Below are 21,115 nucleotides of genomic sequence, written 5' to 3' on the forward strand. Positions count from 1 at the left end.
CGCTCTATAATGCAACGGCAAATTTGCACCAGCGAAATAAGATGATCATCTATACTCTGGATAGCACATCACAATTTATTTTACATTTGGAGTTAATTCTTCAAGCTTTTTTGAAGAATGAACCCACAAGGTTGGCATAATTGAATTCGTGGCAATCTTGAAATTTTAGTTTAGTTTAGTTTTAGTTTAGGTACCACAATGTACAGAAATAGGGGAAAGAAAAGAGGCAAAAATAACATATATCACTGCATGCTGAAAACAGTCTGTTTAAGACCCTGAAGCTAACCTACCCAATGAGCCCAATTTCATTCCGATATCTTGATAATGAAAGGTCAAGGGACCCGTTTGAAAATAGTCATGCCTATTTACTTCTTTAAAATATGATCGCAGATTTTACGGATTAGTCTCTAAGACTAGAATCCACTAATACCGCTTTGTGGCAGTTTCGCCTGCCACGTGCCACCCAAATGGCGTGTTCAGGGACCTCCAGCACAGAGACACAGAACATGGGTGATGTAAACATCAGTTTATTATAGAGAGTGGGCCAGCTGGAATTAGCCCAGGAGCGTGCGTTGCACTGCTGCCTCACAGCAAGAAGGTCCTGGGTTTGATTCCCGCCTGGGGCGCTGTTGCCACAGTGCTCCGGCTGGTTATCTCCCGATAAGGGGCCTTTCTGTGTGGAGTTTGCATTTTCTCCCCATGCTCACATGGTTTCCTCCACCTAACGTCGGTAAGGACCCCCACTAAAAACATTCACCCATCATCTCACCAGCGATGGACATTTGGTACCAAGTGCCCGGGCGCGTCGTTAAATGTTGCCCCCCTGGAGGAAGGACAAGCCAGGATGGGTCAAAAGCAGAGGCCACATTTCACCGGCCACCATCCAAAGCATGCATGTGTCACGTGACAATTAAAGATTCTTCTTCTGCTAAAACCACACCATCCCCGTACCACTTTGTCGGGCGGGTGGTACACAGCCTCTAGCCCATAATGTGAACTAAGCAAAAGTGGCTAGAAAGTGACTTTTGTTCCCACATTTGGGCACTACCTTTTAAACGCGTCTTTGCATAGACAACACCCTTATGGACATTTTGTTAAAAGTTCTGCAAAATATCCTGAAGTTTTTGTCAAGATATATACATTTTTATAAATGTGAATTAAAAAAAAACCACACACACACACACACACTCATGCAGCTGGTTTTGCTACGCCTTTTATGGCAAGGGCAAAAGAAAGACATTTTCTGTTGCTTGCGAGAAAGAGGAATTCCTGACTGCATCTGGGTAGCGGTTTTAACCTGGACAAGTCTACTGGTGTGGACAAAGGGGCGTGGTCAAGCACTGGCTGCAGACGACGTCACAGTTCCCTTTCCCACGGCCACCAAGTCGAATCGGCCGGCCCATTCGAGGCAGGGAGTTTTCTTAACGTTAGCTTTGACGCTGTTTCTGCATGTATGCCATTGTGTGCGTGTAAAACCCTTTTACCCCTGTGTTTTCGGAGAGATAGTTAAAAGGATCTCCCTCCGAGGTCAGAATGAAAAACTTGACCCATAATTTAGGGACGCTAATTAAAGGACTGTGACTGGATTAAGATGAGACAATACACACAGTTGAAATTTCCGTTTCAGGTGAGGACACCACTTCCAGTTACGGTGACGTCTTTGCTGTGCGTTACTTCGTTGAGATGAGACGGTACACGCTGTTGACTCAATACAGATGAGGAGATTTCTGGTTCCGGTGAGAGCTACCACTTCCGGTTCCGGTGACGTCTTCGCTTGTGCGCTGTTGCTGCTGCTATTGCTGCTGCTGTTTTCTGTTGCTGCTATTTTTTCTGCTGGTATTGTCGTTGCTGCTGCTACCCTTATACCTAAACTTAACCATCCACTGTGACTGGATCTATGTGTCTGGTGAGGGCTGCCACTTCCGGTTCCTGGGACGTCTTTTCTGTGCGTTGCTTCCCTGAGAACTGTTGACTCAATACAGATGAGATTTCTGGTTCCAGTGAGAGCTACCACAGCTTCTGGTGACATCTTCGCTTGTGCGCTGTTGCTGCTGCTGTTGCTGCTGCTGTTGCTGCAGTTTTCGGTGCTGCTATTGTTGCTGCTGGTACAGTAGCCACTAGTGTTGTCATTGCTGCTGGTGGTGTTGTTGGTGCTGCTAACCTTATACCTAAACTTAACCATCTCTGACCTTATTCCTTAACCTAATCATCTCTAACATTATACCTAAACATAACAATCCCTAAACTTATATCTAAACTTAACCATCTCTAACCTTATACCCTAATTTATATATGTATCTCTAACTTTGTACCTCAACTCAACATCTCTAACATCTCTAACCAGAGTAACTTTTCCGGTTCCGGTGAGAGCTACCTCTTCCGGTTCTGGTGAGGTCTTTGCGTGTGCGTTGCTGTTGTTGCTCCTGCTTTGCTTTTGCTGTTGTTGCTGCTGGTGTTGATGTTGCTGCTATTTCTGTTGCTGTGGTTGTTTCTGTTGTGACATTACAGTGAGAGGATCATAAGAAGGGTGTGTTTTCAGAGAGAGAGCGTCAAAAGGATCTCCCTCCCGAGGTCTGATTGAAAACTTGACCCTTAACTTAGGGTCGCTAATTAAAGAACCCTGACTGGATTAAGATGAGATGGTGCACAGTTGAAATTTCCGTTCCAGTGAGAGCTACCACTTCTGGTCCCAGTGTCTTTGCTTGTGTGCTGTTGCTGTTGCTGTTTTTGTTGCTGTTGCTGCTGGTGCTGTTGTTGGTGCCGCTTACCTTATACCTTAACTGGTATTGTCGTTGCTGCTGCTAACTTTATACCTAAACTTAACCATCTCTAACCTGAGTGACCTTTCCGATTCCGGTGAGAGCCACCACTTCCGGTTCCGGTGACGTCTTTGCGTGTACGTTGCTGCTGCTGTTGTTGCTGCTGGTGTCGATGTTGCTGCTGCCGTTGTTGTTGTTTCTGTGGCTGTTGTTGCTGCTGTTGTTGTTTTCTGTTGCTGTTGCTGCCACTGTGGTTGGAGTTGCTTTTATTGTTGTTTTTGTTGTCTTTGTTGTTGCTTTTGTTGTTGCTGTTGTTTCAGGGGCATTCTTTTGTAATGATCGGCTGACAACTACGTTCTCTCTTTCTTTTTTGTATTTCTTTGTAAAGCGCATTGTGTTTCCCTGCTATGAAATGTGCTCTGTAAGTGTGACTTGACTTGACTTGACTTTACCTCTTCTTTCTTTATGGACGTGAGATGCATAAAACATTGTTTCTAATTCCTTTTATGTGTACTTTTGAAGGAAGTCTGGCCATAATGTCCTCTTCTTGGCACAGACATCTTGGATTCTGGTTTAAATGTAGTTTCAAAAAGCGGCCACCTGGTTGGTCCAGCGGGAAGCACTTGACGATTGGTCTGCAAAGCCTCATCACCCATGATCAAAATATTACACGAGCAATGAACAATTGCTGACTTTAAACTGCATGATGACACATGGAGAAAAACCAACAAAACCAATGGATCTTTTAAAAAAGTGTAAAAAGGCTTTCGTGCCACATGTATGGGAATGGGATTAAATGAAAAACGGCTTCACTTCATGGGCTTATTAATGACTAATTGATTGTACAGTATGTGCTAAACAACAGGATGTGAGGCAAGTCTCACAAAGACATGTTGTAAGGTCAAGCAAGTAAATAGTTGTCGTTGTATCTATACTTAGTTGTGTCGTTCTTCTGAGTTTTGTCGGCGGACATGATTTTATTATCCTATATTTTTTTGTTGTTGTTTTAGGTATAATTTGACTTTGTTTTGTTTTGGGTGCACCTATCTGGTGCCTATTGTAACTGATCAGCTTTTTAACTTCAAAGAGACTGAATGTCCAAATGTTCTTACACACGTGTGCATTCCTATAGGACTGCAGAGCGCTCCATTGACCTATTGCCTAAATCTCAAACTCACCATACACTTTTTGAGTCTTCAACCAAAAGCATACAAGTTCACGTTCACAGATAAAAGGACAGATTGTTAATGCACAAACACACATTGGTGTACAAATGCACCTTTCTGAATAAGAAAATTCAAATAAAGTTCATATTTTAAATCCAAATTGTCCTGACCTGGCCCAACACCCAGGCCCAGACCACATGGCTCAAATTTATAGATTTTTTTTAATCTGTTTTATATGAACAAGCAAACCACAATCTCTGGAATGTGAACACTAATCAAGCGGGTTCGGAGGTTCTCACTTGCAAGACATTCTATACCTTGGCGGGTTTGGATATTTCACATCAGGCTGATGGACTACGAAGTGTGTATGTTTTTCAAGTTGAATTCTAGGACAGATGAGAGGACACATCTCATTGACCTGGTTTCTGAGGCTCTGTAAACTGGCACAGCGGTGTTAATAGTGTTAATAACACACTGAAAACCTGATCATACCGGTTTCTTATCGTGGACCGCCTGCATCCAAATGGCAATGGTCTTACAGACCTGCAGTGGGAAAAGACAAATAGGCTCGTCTTGCTTTGCATCTCATGATTGTAGACATAACAAACAAAATAGGTAGTGCACGGCCGAAGAACCGCTACCATGGGAAAACGTCTGCCTGGGATCTTGCGGAGGACCAAAAGTTTCCATGTGCGTATCTATTGTATCTTTATTTGGGGAGTAATGTTGCAGTCTGGTGGTTAGTTTTGTTTGGCATTAGTACATTCAGCAAAAATTTACTACAGATCATATGTTTTTGTTTTACTAAATTGTATAGATTCAGCCCATGTGCCCCATGTTTGTTTTATAGGGCTGCCTTTGTTTGTTTTGTTTTGTGTGATTGTTTGTTTGCTTGTTTTTTGTTTGTTTGATTTGTTTACGTGGATGTGGCCGAGAGGAATATGCCAATATGAAACTTTTTGGCAGGCCAATGCAGAAAGTCGTATCCTGCAAACTGTTGTACTAAACTGTGTGTGACAGGACGCGGTGGTTGTCCTCGGCACATTGCAGGGCAGCTCAGCCGTGTTGGAGGGCCAGCGCCGGCGGCTGGAGAACCCGGCAGTGCACCTCCAGGCCATGGACGGGTTCCTGCAGCGGACGGGTCACAGTGTAAGGTTCAATCCTGACTGACAACCGCTGTGCCTCACAATTCCTTGCAGTTTATTTCGCTTATGTGAAGCCCATCCCTTCCTTCTAATTTATTTTGTTTACAATCGCTCTTGGACTTTCAGGTTGAGGAGTTGGACAAGTTGAGAGCCATCCATGTGACGGGAACTAAAGGCAAGGTACAAACCAGTCCTATATTCTATCTTATTTAACATATAATTCTTAAATCTATATGTATATGTGAAAAAGTGATGGGAAAATTGTGGTGCATTTTTGTGGGTTATTATTGAGCAGTGGAACTTTACAAACGGCACCCCATATGAGTCTTGCTTGGCCGGTAATTATGAGTTTGGTCGTTGGCTGGTTCAATTTTAATTGTCTGCTGAACTTTGAAATTGTGTAAATCATTCACAGAGGTATAATTTCGAAGTCCAAATTAATGACCAAAATCTGAAATTGGTAGTTAATAGTTACCTATTTTTATTAAATGCATTTTGCTTGCTTGTTTGCTTTGCTTGTTTGCTTTGCTTGTTTGCTTTGTTTTGCTATCATTGTTACTACTTGGTGACCTTCTTTTAATGTAAAGCATGCTGAGTTGCATGTCGTGTATGAAAGGTGCTATACCAATAAGGGTTATTATCTTTGTTATTATTAAGGGTTGACATATTTCTTCATTTGAGACCATGAGCATTGTTCTATGTGTCAAAGTACGTTTGTAAATTGTCTGATACCATTACAATATACCATTTTATTGGAATCTGTTCATCCCCAATTTCACTCTCAGGGATGAATGTTTTTTTTTTATTTCCAGGGATCTACCTGCGCATTCACAGAGGCTATTCTTCGCAATTGCGGCTTCAGAACAGGATTTTTCAGGTATTTGCAAACAACACACAAATCACACTGCATATTGTAGTCTGCGAATTGATATTGCATAGCAAATATGCAGTATTTTAGTTCTAAAAGGAATTTTACTATACAGATTCCGATGATAATGATCCATGTTCTATGAGATCTTTGTTGTGCTACTTATTCTTTAAACCTTACTTTACCAGTCAGGCTGGCCAATATAATTATATATGTTTTGTCTTTTATCACAATTGCAGTAAATTTTAAACAATACTGACTGTTTCTTATGAGATCTGTCAATACAGTATGTTCAACAATCCAATTAATCAGTGAGCTCCACTACTGTATATGGCATTGTAAAGGTTAATACCAGACCACAACCACTCAAATTATTATTATTTAAAATAGAACTCCCAAAAATATTGCCCAAGAAATTTTGTAATATTTCCTTTTAATATTACAATAGGACAATATGTTAATTTCATGGAATTATGACATTCCAACAGCTCTCCTCACCTGGTTCATGTCAGAGAGAGGATACGTATCAACGGGCAGCCAATCAGCAAGGAACTCTTCACAAAGTACTTCTGGGAGGCCTACCAGCGGCTAAACGCCACCAAAGTTAGTGGGACGGGGATTTTAATTGGAGGCTAGGCTCACCATTTTTTAACCCAGGCCTTATTAAAATGTTTTTGAATAATCCACAGGAGGTCCATGGTGACAGCATGCCATTCTATTTCCAGTTCCTCACTCTGCTGGCTTTCCATGTCTTCTTGCAGGAGAAGGTGAGAACCCAGGCAACACACACACACACACACACACACACACACATACACACACTCACACAGAAAAACACATGCATACACATCCTCGTGATAACACACCACAATGTATCACCCCCTCTCTCACCGGTATTTCTGTGTAAGGCAGGTGGACGTAGCTGTCATCGAAGTCGGCATTGGGGGGGAATATGACTGCACAAACATTTTCAGGTAATGTTGAAAAGAAGGGAGTTTTATATATATATATATATATATATATATATATATATATATATATATATATATATATAAATAAAATAATGTGTTTTTTAATAGTGTGTCTATATGACATTTATTTTGACACAGGAAATCGTGGGTGTGCGGCATCACATCACTCGGCCTGGATCACTCCAGTTTGCTGGGCGACACTGTTGAAAAGATAGCTTGGCAGAAGGCTGGGATATTTAAGGTAAGAGAGGGTTTAAAATGTTAAATAATTGACAATCTGTACCTTAGACCAGGGGTTCCCAAACATTTTTTTCATGCTAAAGTTTTCATGTGCACTTCACATGCTAGTAATAAACTGCTGTGTATATACTGCAGTGTATTTAAACTGCATATAACATTGGTTGAGTATATTATATTATATATATAATACATTTTATATTATATATTTTTCGATATATATTTAATATTTTTTTATGTAATATGTATAGAATTATATTAAAAAGTGTAAAAGAAAGAAACAAAAATACAAAGTAATGTATTAAGTTAAGATTTAGCTGATTTATTTTACTATGAGTGAATGGTATAGGATATTCATGTTTGTTCATGGCAGAGTTAAAATAAACCATTACCGTTTACTTAGGAACAGTTTAAATGTCTGTTCATGTTTGTGTCAGCCAAACGTCCTTGTGGGCTTTGAGCCTTTTTTTGTATGCAATGCTCAATATATTCAACAATGATAGAGATCGATTTGTTGGAGTGCATAAAGCGACCACGCTGTCGCTTTATGCACTCCAACAAATCGATAACCTGCATGTGCACCCAGCCGGGCGTCCCTGCGTTCACTGATAAGCAACCACCGAAACCGTTGAGGGTTCTCCAGAGCAGAGCGGAGGAAATTGGGGTAAGTCTGGTCGGGGTGTCTACCTCAGTTGGTTTTAGCCTTATGACTTAAAGATCGCCTACTGCGCTAACATTGGCTGCATGGTAACTGTGTCAATTTTGTCCACGCAGTGCCCTCTGTTGGTGTGTCCGGCGCTAGAGGAATTTGAGGCTTCGCAAGGGCCCCTTCAACTTGGCCTGGCGGGGTTGCACCAACGCCGGAATGCCTCCCTGGCCCTGCAGCTCAGTAACAGCTGGCTCCAGCGCTGGGAGGCCCAGACTAAACCCGGTGTGTATGTTTTGAATGGCTCCTTCCATAAAACTGACTTTATACAGCATCAGCAGCATCTATTGTCATTCTTATAGTTGATCCTTTGAAAGGAGGAATCTGTTCCTTCAAAAGACAACAATTTTATCAATCAAACCATTCCCTAAATTTCATGGAACTTTCCATTTCCCTCACTGGCAAGGGTGAAACAAGGAGGCTTGGGGATTCTGTATAACTGTATCCCCAAGCCTCCTTGGCATGGCATCACTTTATTGTAGAGAGCAGGCTAAGTGGAATTAGCCAGGAGCAGGTGGAACATGTCATGACAGGGCTCCTATCCTGAGTTTGTGTGGATGGGGGTTTTAACCTGCTGCTTGTTAGCGCAACCAATGAGCAACTGGTGTGCAGCCACCCTGACCCAATCACCTAGATCCAGGTCAGGTGTGGCTGCTTAAACCATCCCATCCACACACCAGACCACACTGTAAAACACAGAAATTTGATTATTCCTTTGGGGTAGAACATTAAGAATACTGAACATGGTTGCACAAGAAAGCAAAATTAAAAGTTCTTTGTATGTTTGCAGAAGGCAGCCTCTCTACTCCAACAGTGAAGAACGTAGCAAGATCCGTTTCTTTTCCTTTCCAGCCTAGCCCACCCATGCTTAAAGGTACAATAAGTAATATGTTTTTCACTTGTTGCATGAATTGACCAGGATATAGCTCAGGGGTGGGCCATTAATTTTTACAAGGGGCCACATGAGAAACTTGAGCTGTGTTGGAGGGCAGAACCAACAATAACTTGAACTTAATTCTGCTAAATATTAATTTTCTCCCATTGTAAAAAGCAGTAAATTATATATTTTGATTAGCTGCTGCTGGTAATCAGAAGAATAAGGATATTCTGTAAATATTTATATAAATATATAAAATTGTGGTATAGGTCAAATAGGAAAATACTCCTATAGAAGTAATAAACAGTAAAAACAAAAACAATCGTTACATCAGTGTTTCATTTTATTTTTATCATGGTAATCTTCACACATACTGAAAAAATGTTTTGCAGTATGTTAAAGATAGGCAATTGGTCAACTTGATACAAAAAGCAATAAGTGATTTGAATGTTTTTCAGTACATTTTACTTGTTCAGTGGGAAAAATCCAGTCTGTCTTGGGCTTGAACAAGTGCATTGAAATCGGTCTGATTGTCTGAGGCGGATATGCCAAGGACAGCTGAGAGGTGATCATCAGTGATAGAGGATCTGTATCTGGATTTGTTGAACTTCATCACTGAGAATGTCTGTTCACATACATAGGTAGATCCAAAGAGGACTAGAATCTTCTGAGCATGCCTCCTCATGTGTGGAAAGTTCTCCTCTTTAAGGGAAGAGTAAAAATCAAGCAGTGAGACTGATCTAAAGTGCTCTGCCAGAAATTAGTCTATTACATCACTGGGTGCATTATTCACACTGCAGGTGAAGGGAGAAGAAACCATGTGCATTTCACTCTCAACTGTTTTAAAGTCTTGAAATTGCCTTAAAAACTCACCATGCAGTACTTCTAACATGGATGAGTACCTGTGGAGGTGGTCAGCTGATGGTGTGGCTTCTTTCAGTGTCAGCAAATGGATGGAGCTTTTTAATGAAAGTCTTCACTGCGCTGTACATTTCATGCACAAAAAGGCCCTTGCATTGCAGTTTGACATTTAGTTCATTCATTCGTGCAGTCACATCTACAGCGAAACCAAGGTCTGCCATCCAGTCTGCATCTGAAAGCTGTGGGATGGCATTTCCTTTCTTTACACAGCACTCATGAATCTTTTCTCTCCCAGACAATTTTCAGCACTTTGCCCAGGCTGAGAGCTGTGTGGTAGCTTATGTCACGATGTTCAGTCTCATTTTTCTCCAAAAGTGCAACAAACTGTCTGTGATTCAATGCTCTTGCCCTGATGAAGTTAACTTTTTTAGTTACAACATCAACAACATGGTTAATTTTTAACACTGACTTACACAACACTTCCAGATGTATAAATACAATAAATAAATACAAAAAGCGGCCAATAAATAAATACAATGTAAAAATGTCAATATCTGCTCAGGGTTAATTTCTGTCACTTTATCCTGTATTCTCGTCAAAAATCCAACCTTTTCCCCCCATATATTTGGACAACCATCTGTTGTCACACCTGCCAGCTTGTCCCATTTCGGTCCCAACTTGTCCAAACGTGCATTTACCTCCGTGAACAAATCACTCCCAGTTGCTGTCCCTTTCATTGACTGTATGGCTGCCAGCTCCTTCGTGATTTTGAAGTCTGCAGTTATCCCACGTAAGAAGATGAGTAGCTGGGCAGTGTCACGTACATCGCAGCTCTTATCCAAAGCCAGGGAAAAAGAGTCAAAGTTGACCGCTCTGTTCTTCAGCTGAAACTCCAGATTTACCGCAATGTCCTCAACCCTCCTCGTTACAGTGTGTCGGGAGAGGGGCACGTTCTCAAATACTCAGTTTTTCTCTGGGCATTAGTGCTGCAGAGTCCAACAAACGCTCCTTAATAAACTCTCCGTCAGAAAACTGTTTACTTTTTCTAGCGATTTTGTGGGCAGCTGCATCTCTGGATGTGCAAAGTTGAGTAAAAATTCCTTGTTGGTTTTGCAGCTTAGTTAGCAAAGCCTCCCACTCCCTTGCTTTCTTGATCAGACAAGTTCTTGTATCTCTCCTCGTGTTTGGTCACATAGTGGTGATTCAAATTGTAATCTGTCAACACAGCGACCTGTGTACCACAGACTAAGCACACGGCTTTACCTTCGACTTCTGTAAATAAATATTTAGCAGTCCATGTCTTCTTGAAAATGCGCCTTTCGGTATCATTTTTTCTTTTTTTGGCGTGAGCTGACATTTTGAGGGCTAGCTGGCCAACATCACTTGTAGCTGTTCACCCACGCATGCGCGCCCTTACGTAAATTAAAAATAAAAGGCACACTTACCAAAATAAAAGCAACACAGTTGTATTGCTTGCACAGCATAAAATACTTTTTCATTTATGTTCTAATTTACGATTGACCTCACGCGGGCCGGACAGGGACTCCTGAATGGCCCGATTTGACCCGCAGGCCGTAAAATGCCCAGGTCTGATTTTAGCTCAATGCCGTTCGGTCCACTGTTACATTGTTATGGTTTCATGTGAGTTTGTAAAAGAATGGAAGAACATTCAGCTGTGAAACAGTTGAATGTTAGTGTTGGGTACGGGTGCATTCCAATTCACAGGGTCCCTATGAAGGGTCCTTATGCCCTTCCTGGCACAGTGCACTACCAAGTGAACAGGCTCACAATGCATAGTGGGTAAAATGTCCTCTGAAGTGAACATCGGATAGGCACTTCAGATTTGTTCCCTTTACAGTCCACTTTGGAGTGGACATTGCCGCGCCCAATGGTTTGGAACCCCACTTGACATTGCGACATCCCCTGTGAAGTGCACTTCACCGTGCCCTATGGGGCATTGGAATCTTTAGACGCCTTGTGAAGGAGGACCAGCGACCTGTGGCAATGCTGGTATAGTTTCTATGGCTTAATTGACGGTAGCTATTTTGCCAATTGTCCAAGGTCACTTATTGAGCTTTTAAAGATTGAAATTTTAAGTTTTTATTTTAGTAATCCTCTCGGTTTAGTCACTATTCTTAAACCACGCTATGGTTGCCAAGTAGAACCCAGCTTAGCCTTAAAATTCTGCTGTATAACGATGTAAAGGACACATTAATTGAAAGAATTAGCAGTGCTCTATCCATCGCTACCTTTTCATTTGTACTTCAGAGCTACCTCACTGCACTGCAAGCTCATGAAAGAATGGAAAGTGAAAAAATGTAATTCTCTCAGGCAGTATGGATAAAGTAGCTGCAGAAATTATTAAAATATCGTTACACACCACAATTGTTTCTCCAACTCTCTCTAACTCCGATAGGTCTCCGGGAGACAAAGTGGCCGGGGCGTAGCCAGGTGATGAGGTGTGGCCCGGTGACTTACTACCTGGATGGGGCTCACAACGCAGAAAGCATGCAAGCCTGCGTGCGCTGGTTTGAGCAGGAAACAGCGTTGGAAGACCAGTCACTGTACGGGTAGAAAGAGAGTGTCACCCAATTTATCTAAAGGAGACTTATACCGCAACTACCATTGTCGTCCAAACCAGCTTTTTTCTCTTTCTAGCTGCTTTGTGTGGCTGCAAGGCCAATTCGCAGCTGTAGTGCAAAAGAGTCGTCTACTGTCAGTAGTACTCAATATTGAAAACTTGATGAGTTGCCCAGAAATGATGGTGCTCCTCAGGCAGGCAGGGACACTATATCTTTCCCTCTGGAGCTCCCTAGGGAAGATGCCTTTTTAAGAGTTGTTTCTGACCAAATTAAATGAATTCAATTCAAGTTTACTGTTCATACTGTGAGTGAAAGGTGTTTTGAGACAATGTAAAAAGCATTAATACTGTAGCTCTGTTCAAAGTTCTACTGTACTGCACAAACAAACAAAGTAATTGAGGAACAAACGTCATGTATTGAGGATAAATACCTCCTGACCTGACTTCCTAGATCAATTTTGAGTACAAAACAAAAAATCCCATGTGAATTGAGGGTAACTTGATATTTATGATGTTAAAATTTGGTTCAGTTACATACTCGCTTCAACACCCACCCTGATCTTGACATTCTGTGCTCTTGACATTCCACGGGTCATCCAATGGACGTGGAGTGGTTGTAAATGGTTCTTAAAGACTTTTTAAAGATTGGTTTGCCAAGTTGAGAATTTGAAAGAGACATTTCCCACTGGGAATCGACTGTAGCCGACGCTACGCTGTTTGGCAACTGCAAAAAGTAGTTCTAAATAAAATGTGATGTTGCCCTTATTCAAAACAGTAATGTTCTTTCCCCATTCTGAGAAACTCCATTCCTCTATCTGCCTCTCACACTCCCTCGCTTTATTTAACAGGGGTCCCGGAGTCAAAGTCTTACTGTTCAACACAACAGGGGAAAGGGACCCTGCCCCCTTGCTCAAACTTCTGCTTGTGAGTTGCGACACCAAAACTCTGCCACTACAGTTGCTGCTTCTTTGCCAAACCTCTGACCCACTCTTATCAGCCTGTGAAGATAACACAACCCTCTGTATGCGTCAGTGTTTCGACTCAAATGGTTAAAGTCAAATAAAAGGGTCGGTTAAGTTAGGAGTATGTGCGTAGATACTCTTAACTTAACCAACTCTTTTATTTGACTTTACAGCCCTGCCAGTTTGACTATGCAGCGTTTTGTCCCAACATAACAGAAACACCGGCTAAAGATAAAGGTGAGATGGACTAAAAGTGTAGACTGATGTCTAAACCTTTTAATTTATCTATTTTCTTGTTTTGAGGGCCAAATCATCAAAGAAAACATAGAAATGTTAATTTATTAGAAATTGTATTAACCAACAACGGTTGGATGATTGCTTCTACAAAAGAAGATACATTCAATGAATTTAAATTTTATGTGTTCAATTTTCGAAGACATTAGCATAATAAATGAAGTACAATAAATAACAATATAGCATGGATGTTAAAACATTAAATATTAAATGAATTACAATACGACCTAGAGAAATCTTAATACAACAACAACAATAATAATAATAATAATAATAATAATAATAATAATAATGATAATAATAATAATAATAATAATGATAACAATAATAATAATAATAATAATGATAATAATAATGATAATAATAATAATAATAATGATAATGATAATAATAATAATAATAATGATAACAATAATAATAATAATAATAATGATAATAATAATGATAATAATAATAATAATAATGATAATAATAATAATAATAATAATAATAATAATAATAATAATGATAATAATAATAATAATAATAATGATAACAATAATAATAATAATAATAATGATAATAATAATGATAATAATAATAATAATAATGATAATGATAATAATAATAATAATAATGATAACAATAATAATAATAATAATGATAAATAATAAATGATAAATAAATAATCATAATAATGATAGTAACATTTATACAGAATGTCCACCTGTTTACCACCTGTTTCTTCTACCTGCTATTATTTCCAAGCCCGCCAGGACACAGGACGCCGTTGCCTTGACAACCAGAGCAGCTGGCTGCGCCTGACGGGTGGAGCACTATCTCCGCACCCGCGTCACCACCAACAAGTACCGCATCACTGCCCCCTGGTGGCCCACTCGGGGAGCCGCAGCCTGGTCTTCCCCTGCATCCACAGCGCCCTCCAGTGGATCGGCCAGGGAACAGGGCCCGGTCTACCCCGGTCAGCGGGAGAAGGAGCGGCCCGCACCTCTGTTCTGGTGACCGGGAGCCTGCATCTGGTCGGAGGGGCGCTCGAACTCCTGCATTTCTCCCTGTCTTCATGACGGATCTTCCTGTGGGAGTGTGATGATCCGAATACAGCTTTTTTTTGTTAAAGAAGTGAAATATAATGGAGGTGAACTTTAGAGGGGTTTATTTATGTTATTGGGAACAGGGACGTTTCACGTATATGCTCCAGTAACCGATCACGATGCAAATTGCCACGTACACGTATAAATTGCTCTCAGTTTTCAGTAGTGTTTGATATATTTAATTTAAAACAATATGCTTGATAGTTGACTATGATGAGGTGTCATCGCTTTATTCACTCATTCATCATCTTATCTTGACTTCGACTTCGGATCTTAAGAGAGTGTGTTACTTTAGAGTTAAAGCACTATTACTTCATAAATACTTACACACGTGTTGATAAAAATTATGAGTAAAAACGATTCAACTTTATAAAGCGCCTACGTAACAGTATTAGGGCCTAGCAAAAAATGACCCTTGTGTTGTGAGAATACCTCGGAATTCCGAGTTTAATGTCGATATTTCGAAGAAAAAAAGTCAATATAACCTTTCAAGAATAAACTCGGAATTATGACTTTAAAGTTGAAATTCAGTTTTGGTTATAAAGTCAGAATTCAGAGATTAAAGTCAAATCTCATTGTGAGAGTACAACGATGAAAGGTTTTGCCCTCATGGCATTAAGCCCGACGCCGGCTCTGTCCCTCGCCCATGGAATGCAGGTGCCGTGGAACCCGGTGGTGAGCGTGGAGTGGGCTCTGGAGGCCGCTCTACGCAATCTATCTAGGGGGGGTGTCCGTTCGCAAGGTCCATTGTGCATGGTGCTTGTTTTGTTTGGAATTTAGTCAAATAAAAAAGCCTATATATAAAATAAATAAAAATCACACTTTTTTATTTTATTTGGATGAAAGGGGCAACGGCGTGCCACATCGCTGGGAGCCAATGGGATGGGCCCCTGGTGGCCACTGGGCCTGGTGCTACTGGTGCATGTGTCGCCCCTGGTGTCGCCCTCCACCAGGGTGGTGATATCAGGGGTCCACCCCTGGCTCTGGGCCCGTCTGGGAGCGGGGGTTCTGTCTTTGCTAGTGTGGCTCGGAGCCCGGCACTCCAAGCACAGCCGTGGACAGGGACTGTGTCTCAGCTCTGTCAGTGAATAGAAGGGACCGATTCTGTCCGGGAAGGGCGGGGAGACTGGGTGGTGGTGGAAACTGGTCGAAGTTCTGACTTTATTCTCGAGAGGTTATTTAGACTTTCAAGTGGCCCTAAAACTCTTCTTCAAAATAGTATAAGGGCCTCGGAATTCCGAGTTTAAAGTCACAATTTCGAGAATAAAGTCAACACTTCGCTATCCACCATCCCTCCGCTGATGGAGCCGAGAAAGAGCATGGAGAAAGAGCATTGTCCCCGGACGCGCTGGGAGCGCCAGGCTCCGAGCCACATGAGCAGAGACAGAGCTCCCGCTCAGGACACGCCTGGAGAGGGGACAGAGCCCCCGTCCGGGACGGTGCACCGGCTCCACGGCAGCATGCTGTCAGGCTTCTGGGGAGCCGGGCACCCGGACTTTATATGCCCTATGTCAGCTCCTCGTTTTTGTACCCGAGCAGGATGGTCTTACAGTGGGCTGACATTTTCAGAAATGAACAGGGGACCCCTGATATCACTACCCTGGTGGAGGGCAGCTCCAGCGGCGATACCTGCACCAACAGGCTATCCAGTGAGAGGCGCCTCTCCACTAGTCAAGCCACATAGAGAATTCCTCATTCAGGAGCACCACCACCACCCCACTCATGCTGGAGGCAAAGGACAGGTTCTGGCGCTCGACCTCCTGGGCGACAGAGTCCAGAACCCACTGCACGCTCAGGCCCGGGTCCCATGGCACCTGCACTCCGGGTGCGAGAGACATCATGGCTGTATTCTCACAATGTATTCTGACTCACTGCAGTTCCAAAAATGTGAGTAGCTGTTGTTTAATGAACAATGCTTCTTCTTTGAAACCACTTCTTCTTACTTCTTTCATCATTTTAACTTTTCACCATAAGCATCCATTTTATTTGGTTGCAAATGAAACAAAAACATTGATACGATTGATGAATTGGTGGCTTATTAAGACAACAAACAGACATTAAAGTTTGTCTTTGTGTTTTTATTTGAAAGGTCAAAAATGGCCTGTTGTGCTTCCTTCCTTCAAAGGTCCTGGAGTAAAACCCACAACAGCAAACAGCATCCAAATCATTTCAAAAATCTTTAGCCTTAAGCTGTGGCCTTACCAGTGGTACATAACATTATTTGGAGAGTCCCTGCCGTCAACTGTAGAACCCCTAGAGGTTTGTGGTAAAAAAAAATTAAATAAATAAATTGAAGTCTGAAAAACATCAGACTGTGTGCAGATCACGTCTGCCTTACCCCCCGCTTACAGACAGACGTAATCTTAAAAGCTAAACGGAATGCAATATTCTGCCATTAGATTTACCTTCAAAAGATGACTGGAGGAAGTGGGGCCGCCGGGTTCCTCCAGGCTCCGGTCAATCCCTTTCATTACTTGAGCATTTGGAGTTGGATGGGAGTGGAGGGGGGTGGAGGGAGCGACGACAATAGGGTTCAACCTGAAATGTTTCTAGAGGCCACCGAAGCTAAGGGGGGCACTGCGCTTCTGCCTTATTAGCCCCCCTCATCAAGATGAATGCAGACAAAGGGTCGTTGGACAAGCCGATTATTAAAGGGCCGACAATCTCTTCACGCTATACACCCCAGAGGGAAAAATCGTTAAACGGTTGAGGTCAGCTGGTTAGTGTTGTGGCTGTACCTCAGGCTTTCCCACATTGAACCCACAGACTGTTTAGTACCCTCCACTGTAAAATAAAAAAAATACAAAAATAACATAAATAAATAATAGGTCAGCGGTACAATATATTTGTTAAACCCAGATACAGCCCCGTTCCCAAAAAACGGTGTAATCGTCAACAAAATACTGCGATTATTTTATTTTATTTTCCTAATCACATGTGAGTGCAGTCGTCGATAATCACGTATTAGAAATGGTGCAGTGGAGTCATTAGTGGCGATCACAGCGACTATTGACCATGACGACTTGGAGTCGGGTGAAATCCCCGTGTATTGGAGGAGAAATTACTCCTGCTTTTCCCCTTAAGATGTTTACATCTCTGAATCCTCTTACGGCTACGCTCACACTTACGGCCAATTCTGACCCCGACCCCGACCAGCCCCCCACCCACTCATCTTCTTTAAGGAGGTAAAGTGCAATGTTCTCATTACCAAAGCTTCTGCTTTTGTCACTCGTCAGCATCCAGACAGCCTTGTGTTCTGTAAACCAATTTTTTTTCACTTATTTTGCTGCAGGGATGGTTTGATGAATTGAAATTGAATTGAATTGGGGGGAAATGAAAGGTTCTGTGACTTGGCCCAGGGACACATTGACCACAATTGTATTAAAGTTGAATTAAAACCTCCCTGTTAATGACCGGAGTGCTGAGTTAATTTGGGACTCAAGTAAAACAATGGACATTTTTTGAAAAAAATTCACAGCGGTCGGTCCAGTGCATTTCAGACAAAAGACAAAAGCAACGACGCATTGGTGACTGAATTAAGTTTGAGTGCCTCACTCCCTGAGTTTAACTGGCATTCTTTGTTGACAGAGTAAAATTGGGGGAGGGGGGGTTCCATTAGCCTGTGAAGTTAAAGGGGTCACGAGGCACTTGGACCTCTTTCAGATGTCAGAGTTGTTTCGGGTCAACTTGGAATGTATGTTTGTCAACTCCGCCTTGAGGTTGGGGAGGAAAGTGCTCGCTGACTGGCTCTCATGAAAGTGTTGTGTGTTTTTTTCTTGCATATAGGAGGAAGTGCCCCCCAGCAAACGCCCCGTCTGGCACTTCATGAAAAGTGTCTCATAAATCCCCCAGTGCCCAAGTCCTTCTGCTGTCGGAGAAAACGGGAAACGTCTTGTGCCGAAGCGGATGCAGATAGTGAATCCGGTTGAATCTCTTCTCTGTACCCAGAAGATGCCTGCTCATGCCGTTACCGATCCCCCACCGCCACAAGTTAAACGGTTGACAACGCCTTCAACCCGCAACCCGTCATTGTGGGTTGAAGGCGTTCTTTGGTTTTAAACCCTTCCGGATATAGGAAATATGATGGAAGATGACGCTCGCTCTGCCACAAGCTCCATCTTTGTGAAATTCCCGGTCCCAGAGGTGCTGATACAATTTTGTAGTAATTGTTGAGTCCCCACTTTTTCACGCCCTGTCGGTGAGCTTCGACTTGCAACCACGGAAACCTCTTCGCTGATTCAGTTTGTCTATGTTTGGCATATGCTGCCTTTTTTTAGAATGCTCCCCATGATTCATTAGTTCGTTCAGCAGTTTGTGACCGGGGCACCTGAAAATCGCGGTTACGCGGTCCTTCCACGATTTTGTCCATCCCCTGCATATATCAAGGCCACGAACATACTGCATCCTCAACCATAGTCTTACTTCTTGACCATGTAAGGCACAAGGCGATCTCATAGCCTACGCTTTCTTGTTTAATTGATGTGCAAAATTTTTCTCGTGTTTCACATACCGGCCTTTGTTACACCCATTAGAAAATGGTGAAAGGGTCGCACCCACTTGTGGCTGTGGCTGTGGTTAAGGTGTTAATAGATCTTGCATCATCACAGCCAATGATGGAGTGCAATAAAAAACTCAATTACCATTCAATGGCAGAATAAGCGTGGGCGGCATGTTAACCAGCACACTCTCGCTATGACCACCCGTTGTAAAATACCACCAGTGGTGTTTCCTCAGAAAGTGTTCTCTTCTTTCCTTCACACACACTCACACAGGACCGCAACTGTTGTCTAATTAGGTGTTTCCCAACATTTTTTCTTTTATGTCACACTTTTCACAATGAGATAATTCTACGGCACACCACTATCCTTTCAACCACTAATAGCATAAGGAAAATGCATAGCTGTGCTTATTACTGTGGCCCACTAGTAGTGATGCAAGACTTGATTTGTTCATAGTGAACAAATCTTTTAAATGATTCGGGAGTCGGAGTCAATCCGCCAATAAAGTAAATCTTCAATTCACAAACTGGAAATAATTATGAAGGAGTAGTCCAAGTCGAAAAAGGCAAAGGCATTTGGCACAATTAATATTTAATTTGTCTGATATACTCTTTGCACTCCTCCAAAATATATCCCATGAAATGATTCTTGTGAGAATTCCATTCACAACTCAGAGCCAAATGACTCTACTGACTCTCGTTCATTGTTCATTGTTCACTGGACGTCCTCCCTTCCTCACCGTGCTTTTCACCAACTGAAGGTAATGAACGCGAAAATGAAAGGACCCTTTGACTGAGTAAGCCACCGAGAACTGAATCTCCAAAAAAGAGTCGAACCTTCTGTCGCTATGAATGGACCTCGCTCAGGGTGAAACTTGTGCTGCAGCTGCTATTCTGGCTAGAACTGATGAATACGATGAATTTGAATAATGACACTTTTGCCTGCGCTAAAACTCCATCTCGCCCTTGGCATGAGATGCGCGCCACTGCGCTGCATCAGTGCTTTGAGGAAAGGAGAGGAGAGACACTTCAGCCAGCCGTTCCCACAGCAGGCGAGGACTTAGGCCACCAATCTCTAACCTTCCCAAACAAAGAAAACAATAAATCCCTTCCTCCCCTGTTTTCTCTGAAGGCTTCAACTCTCTCTCTTTCATGCTGCCACATGATAACAGGGGTCGCCCAGATATCTTCCATTTGACGGATGCGCTGATAGTGGGGCGATTCAGGAAGGAGAGAGATAATAGCGCTGGTTAGATTTAAAAGGAAAATTTCCATTTGGTGGAGATCGTGTTGGCTTCCGCTCAGAATTTGTGAACTTCAAGGCCTGAAGCGTAATGCATTACATGATGTGATCGAGCATGCATATGTGTGTGGGTGTGTGTGTGGGTGTGTGTGTGTGTGTGTGTGTGTGTGTGTGTGTGTGTGTGTGTGCGTGTGAGTGCAGAGCTGCCTCATGTTGATGATTGTTTGCCCATAGACCACTAAGCTTAAAGCAGATTCCTTTCACAGAAGCCCCCACCATATTGTAGATGCTGCAGGTAAGCCTCAGATACACAACTTGTGTGAACAGATTGGTGGTTAATGCTTGTTAATGCTAATCTGGAGAGGGTTTTTTTTGCCCGCCCCCTTAAATAGATGCTGACAAGCTATCATGGATTGTCTGGTCCTGAATGGACAAATAGATCTATGAAAATCATCGCACCTTACCGGATTTAATCCATTTAATGTACTTCTCAGGGGACAAAACAGCCACTAGAGATGGTGATGCAGCGAAAAAGAATGTCTGTCGGGACAATTCTCCTTCAAAAGAAAAGAAAAATCAACCCGATAAGGAATATCTCTGGGTGTCGGAGTTGAAAAGGTCTTACCACTTTATTTGCTTGAAGAATTTTGAGACAGGTGGCCTGCCGGTGTACTAGTACTGACCCCTCTGAAAGAAAGAAGATTTTACTCTATAGACTTTATAGGGTTTTGTGGTGTAAATGAGATCTGGTAGAACAAACAGGGGAACTTCAGAAGAAGCAAAAATGATAAGTCACCCCACCCCCACCTCGAGATTCCAATCCTTGTACTCAGATGAAGGTGCATCTCGTGTCTGGCCT

At 42.3% G+C, this 21,115-nt stretch overlaps 1 protein-coding gene across 1 annotated transcript; it reads left to right on the top strand.

The window, feature by feature from the left end:
- Positions 1-467: 467 nt before the first annotated feature.
- LOC307233114 (folylpolyglutamate synthase, mitochondrial-like) lies at positions 468-14,488 on the top strand (the record flags this gene model as incomplete). The annotated part of the gene is made up of 14 exons (XM_080004327.1): positions 468-515; positions 4,946-5,074; positions 5,197-5,250; positions 5,883-5,947; positions 6,427-6,541; positions 6,628-6,705; positions 6,851-6,912; positions 7,048-7,150; positions 7,733-7,810; positions 7,921-8,077; positions 12,007-12,154; positions 13,020-13,095; positions 13,307-13,370; positions 14,175-14,488. 14 exons carry the CDS (start codon positions 468-470, stop codon positions 14,486-14,488), a joined length of 1,491 nt encoding a protein of 496 aa, XP_079860453.1.
- Between the last annotated feature and the right edge of the window lie 6,627 nt (positions 14,489-21,115).

This window comes from Zeus faber (assembly GCF_960531495.2).
Source record: "Zeus faber genome assembly, chromosome: 7".
Taxonomy (NCBI): domain Eukaryota; kingdom Metazoa; phylum Chordata; class Actinopteri; order Zeiformes; family Zeidae; genus Zeus; species Zeus faber.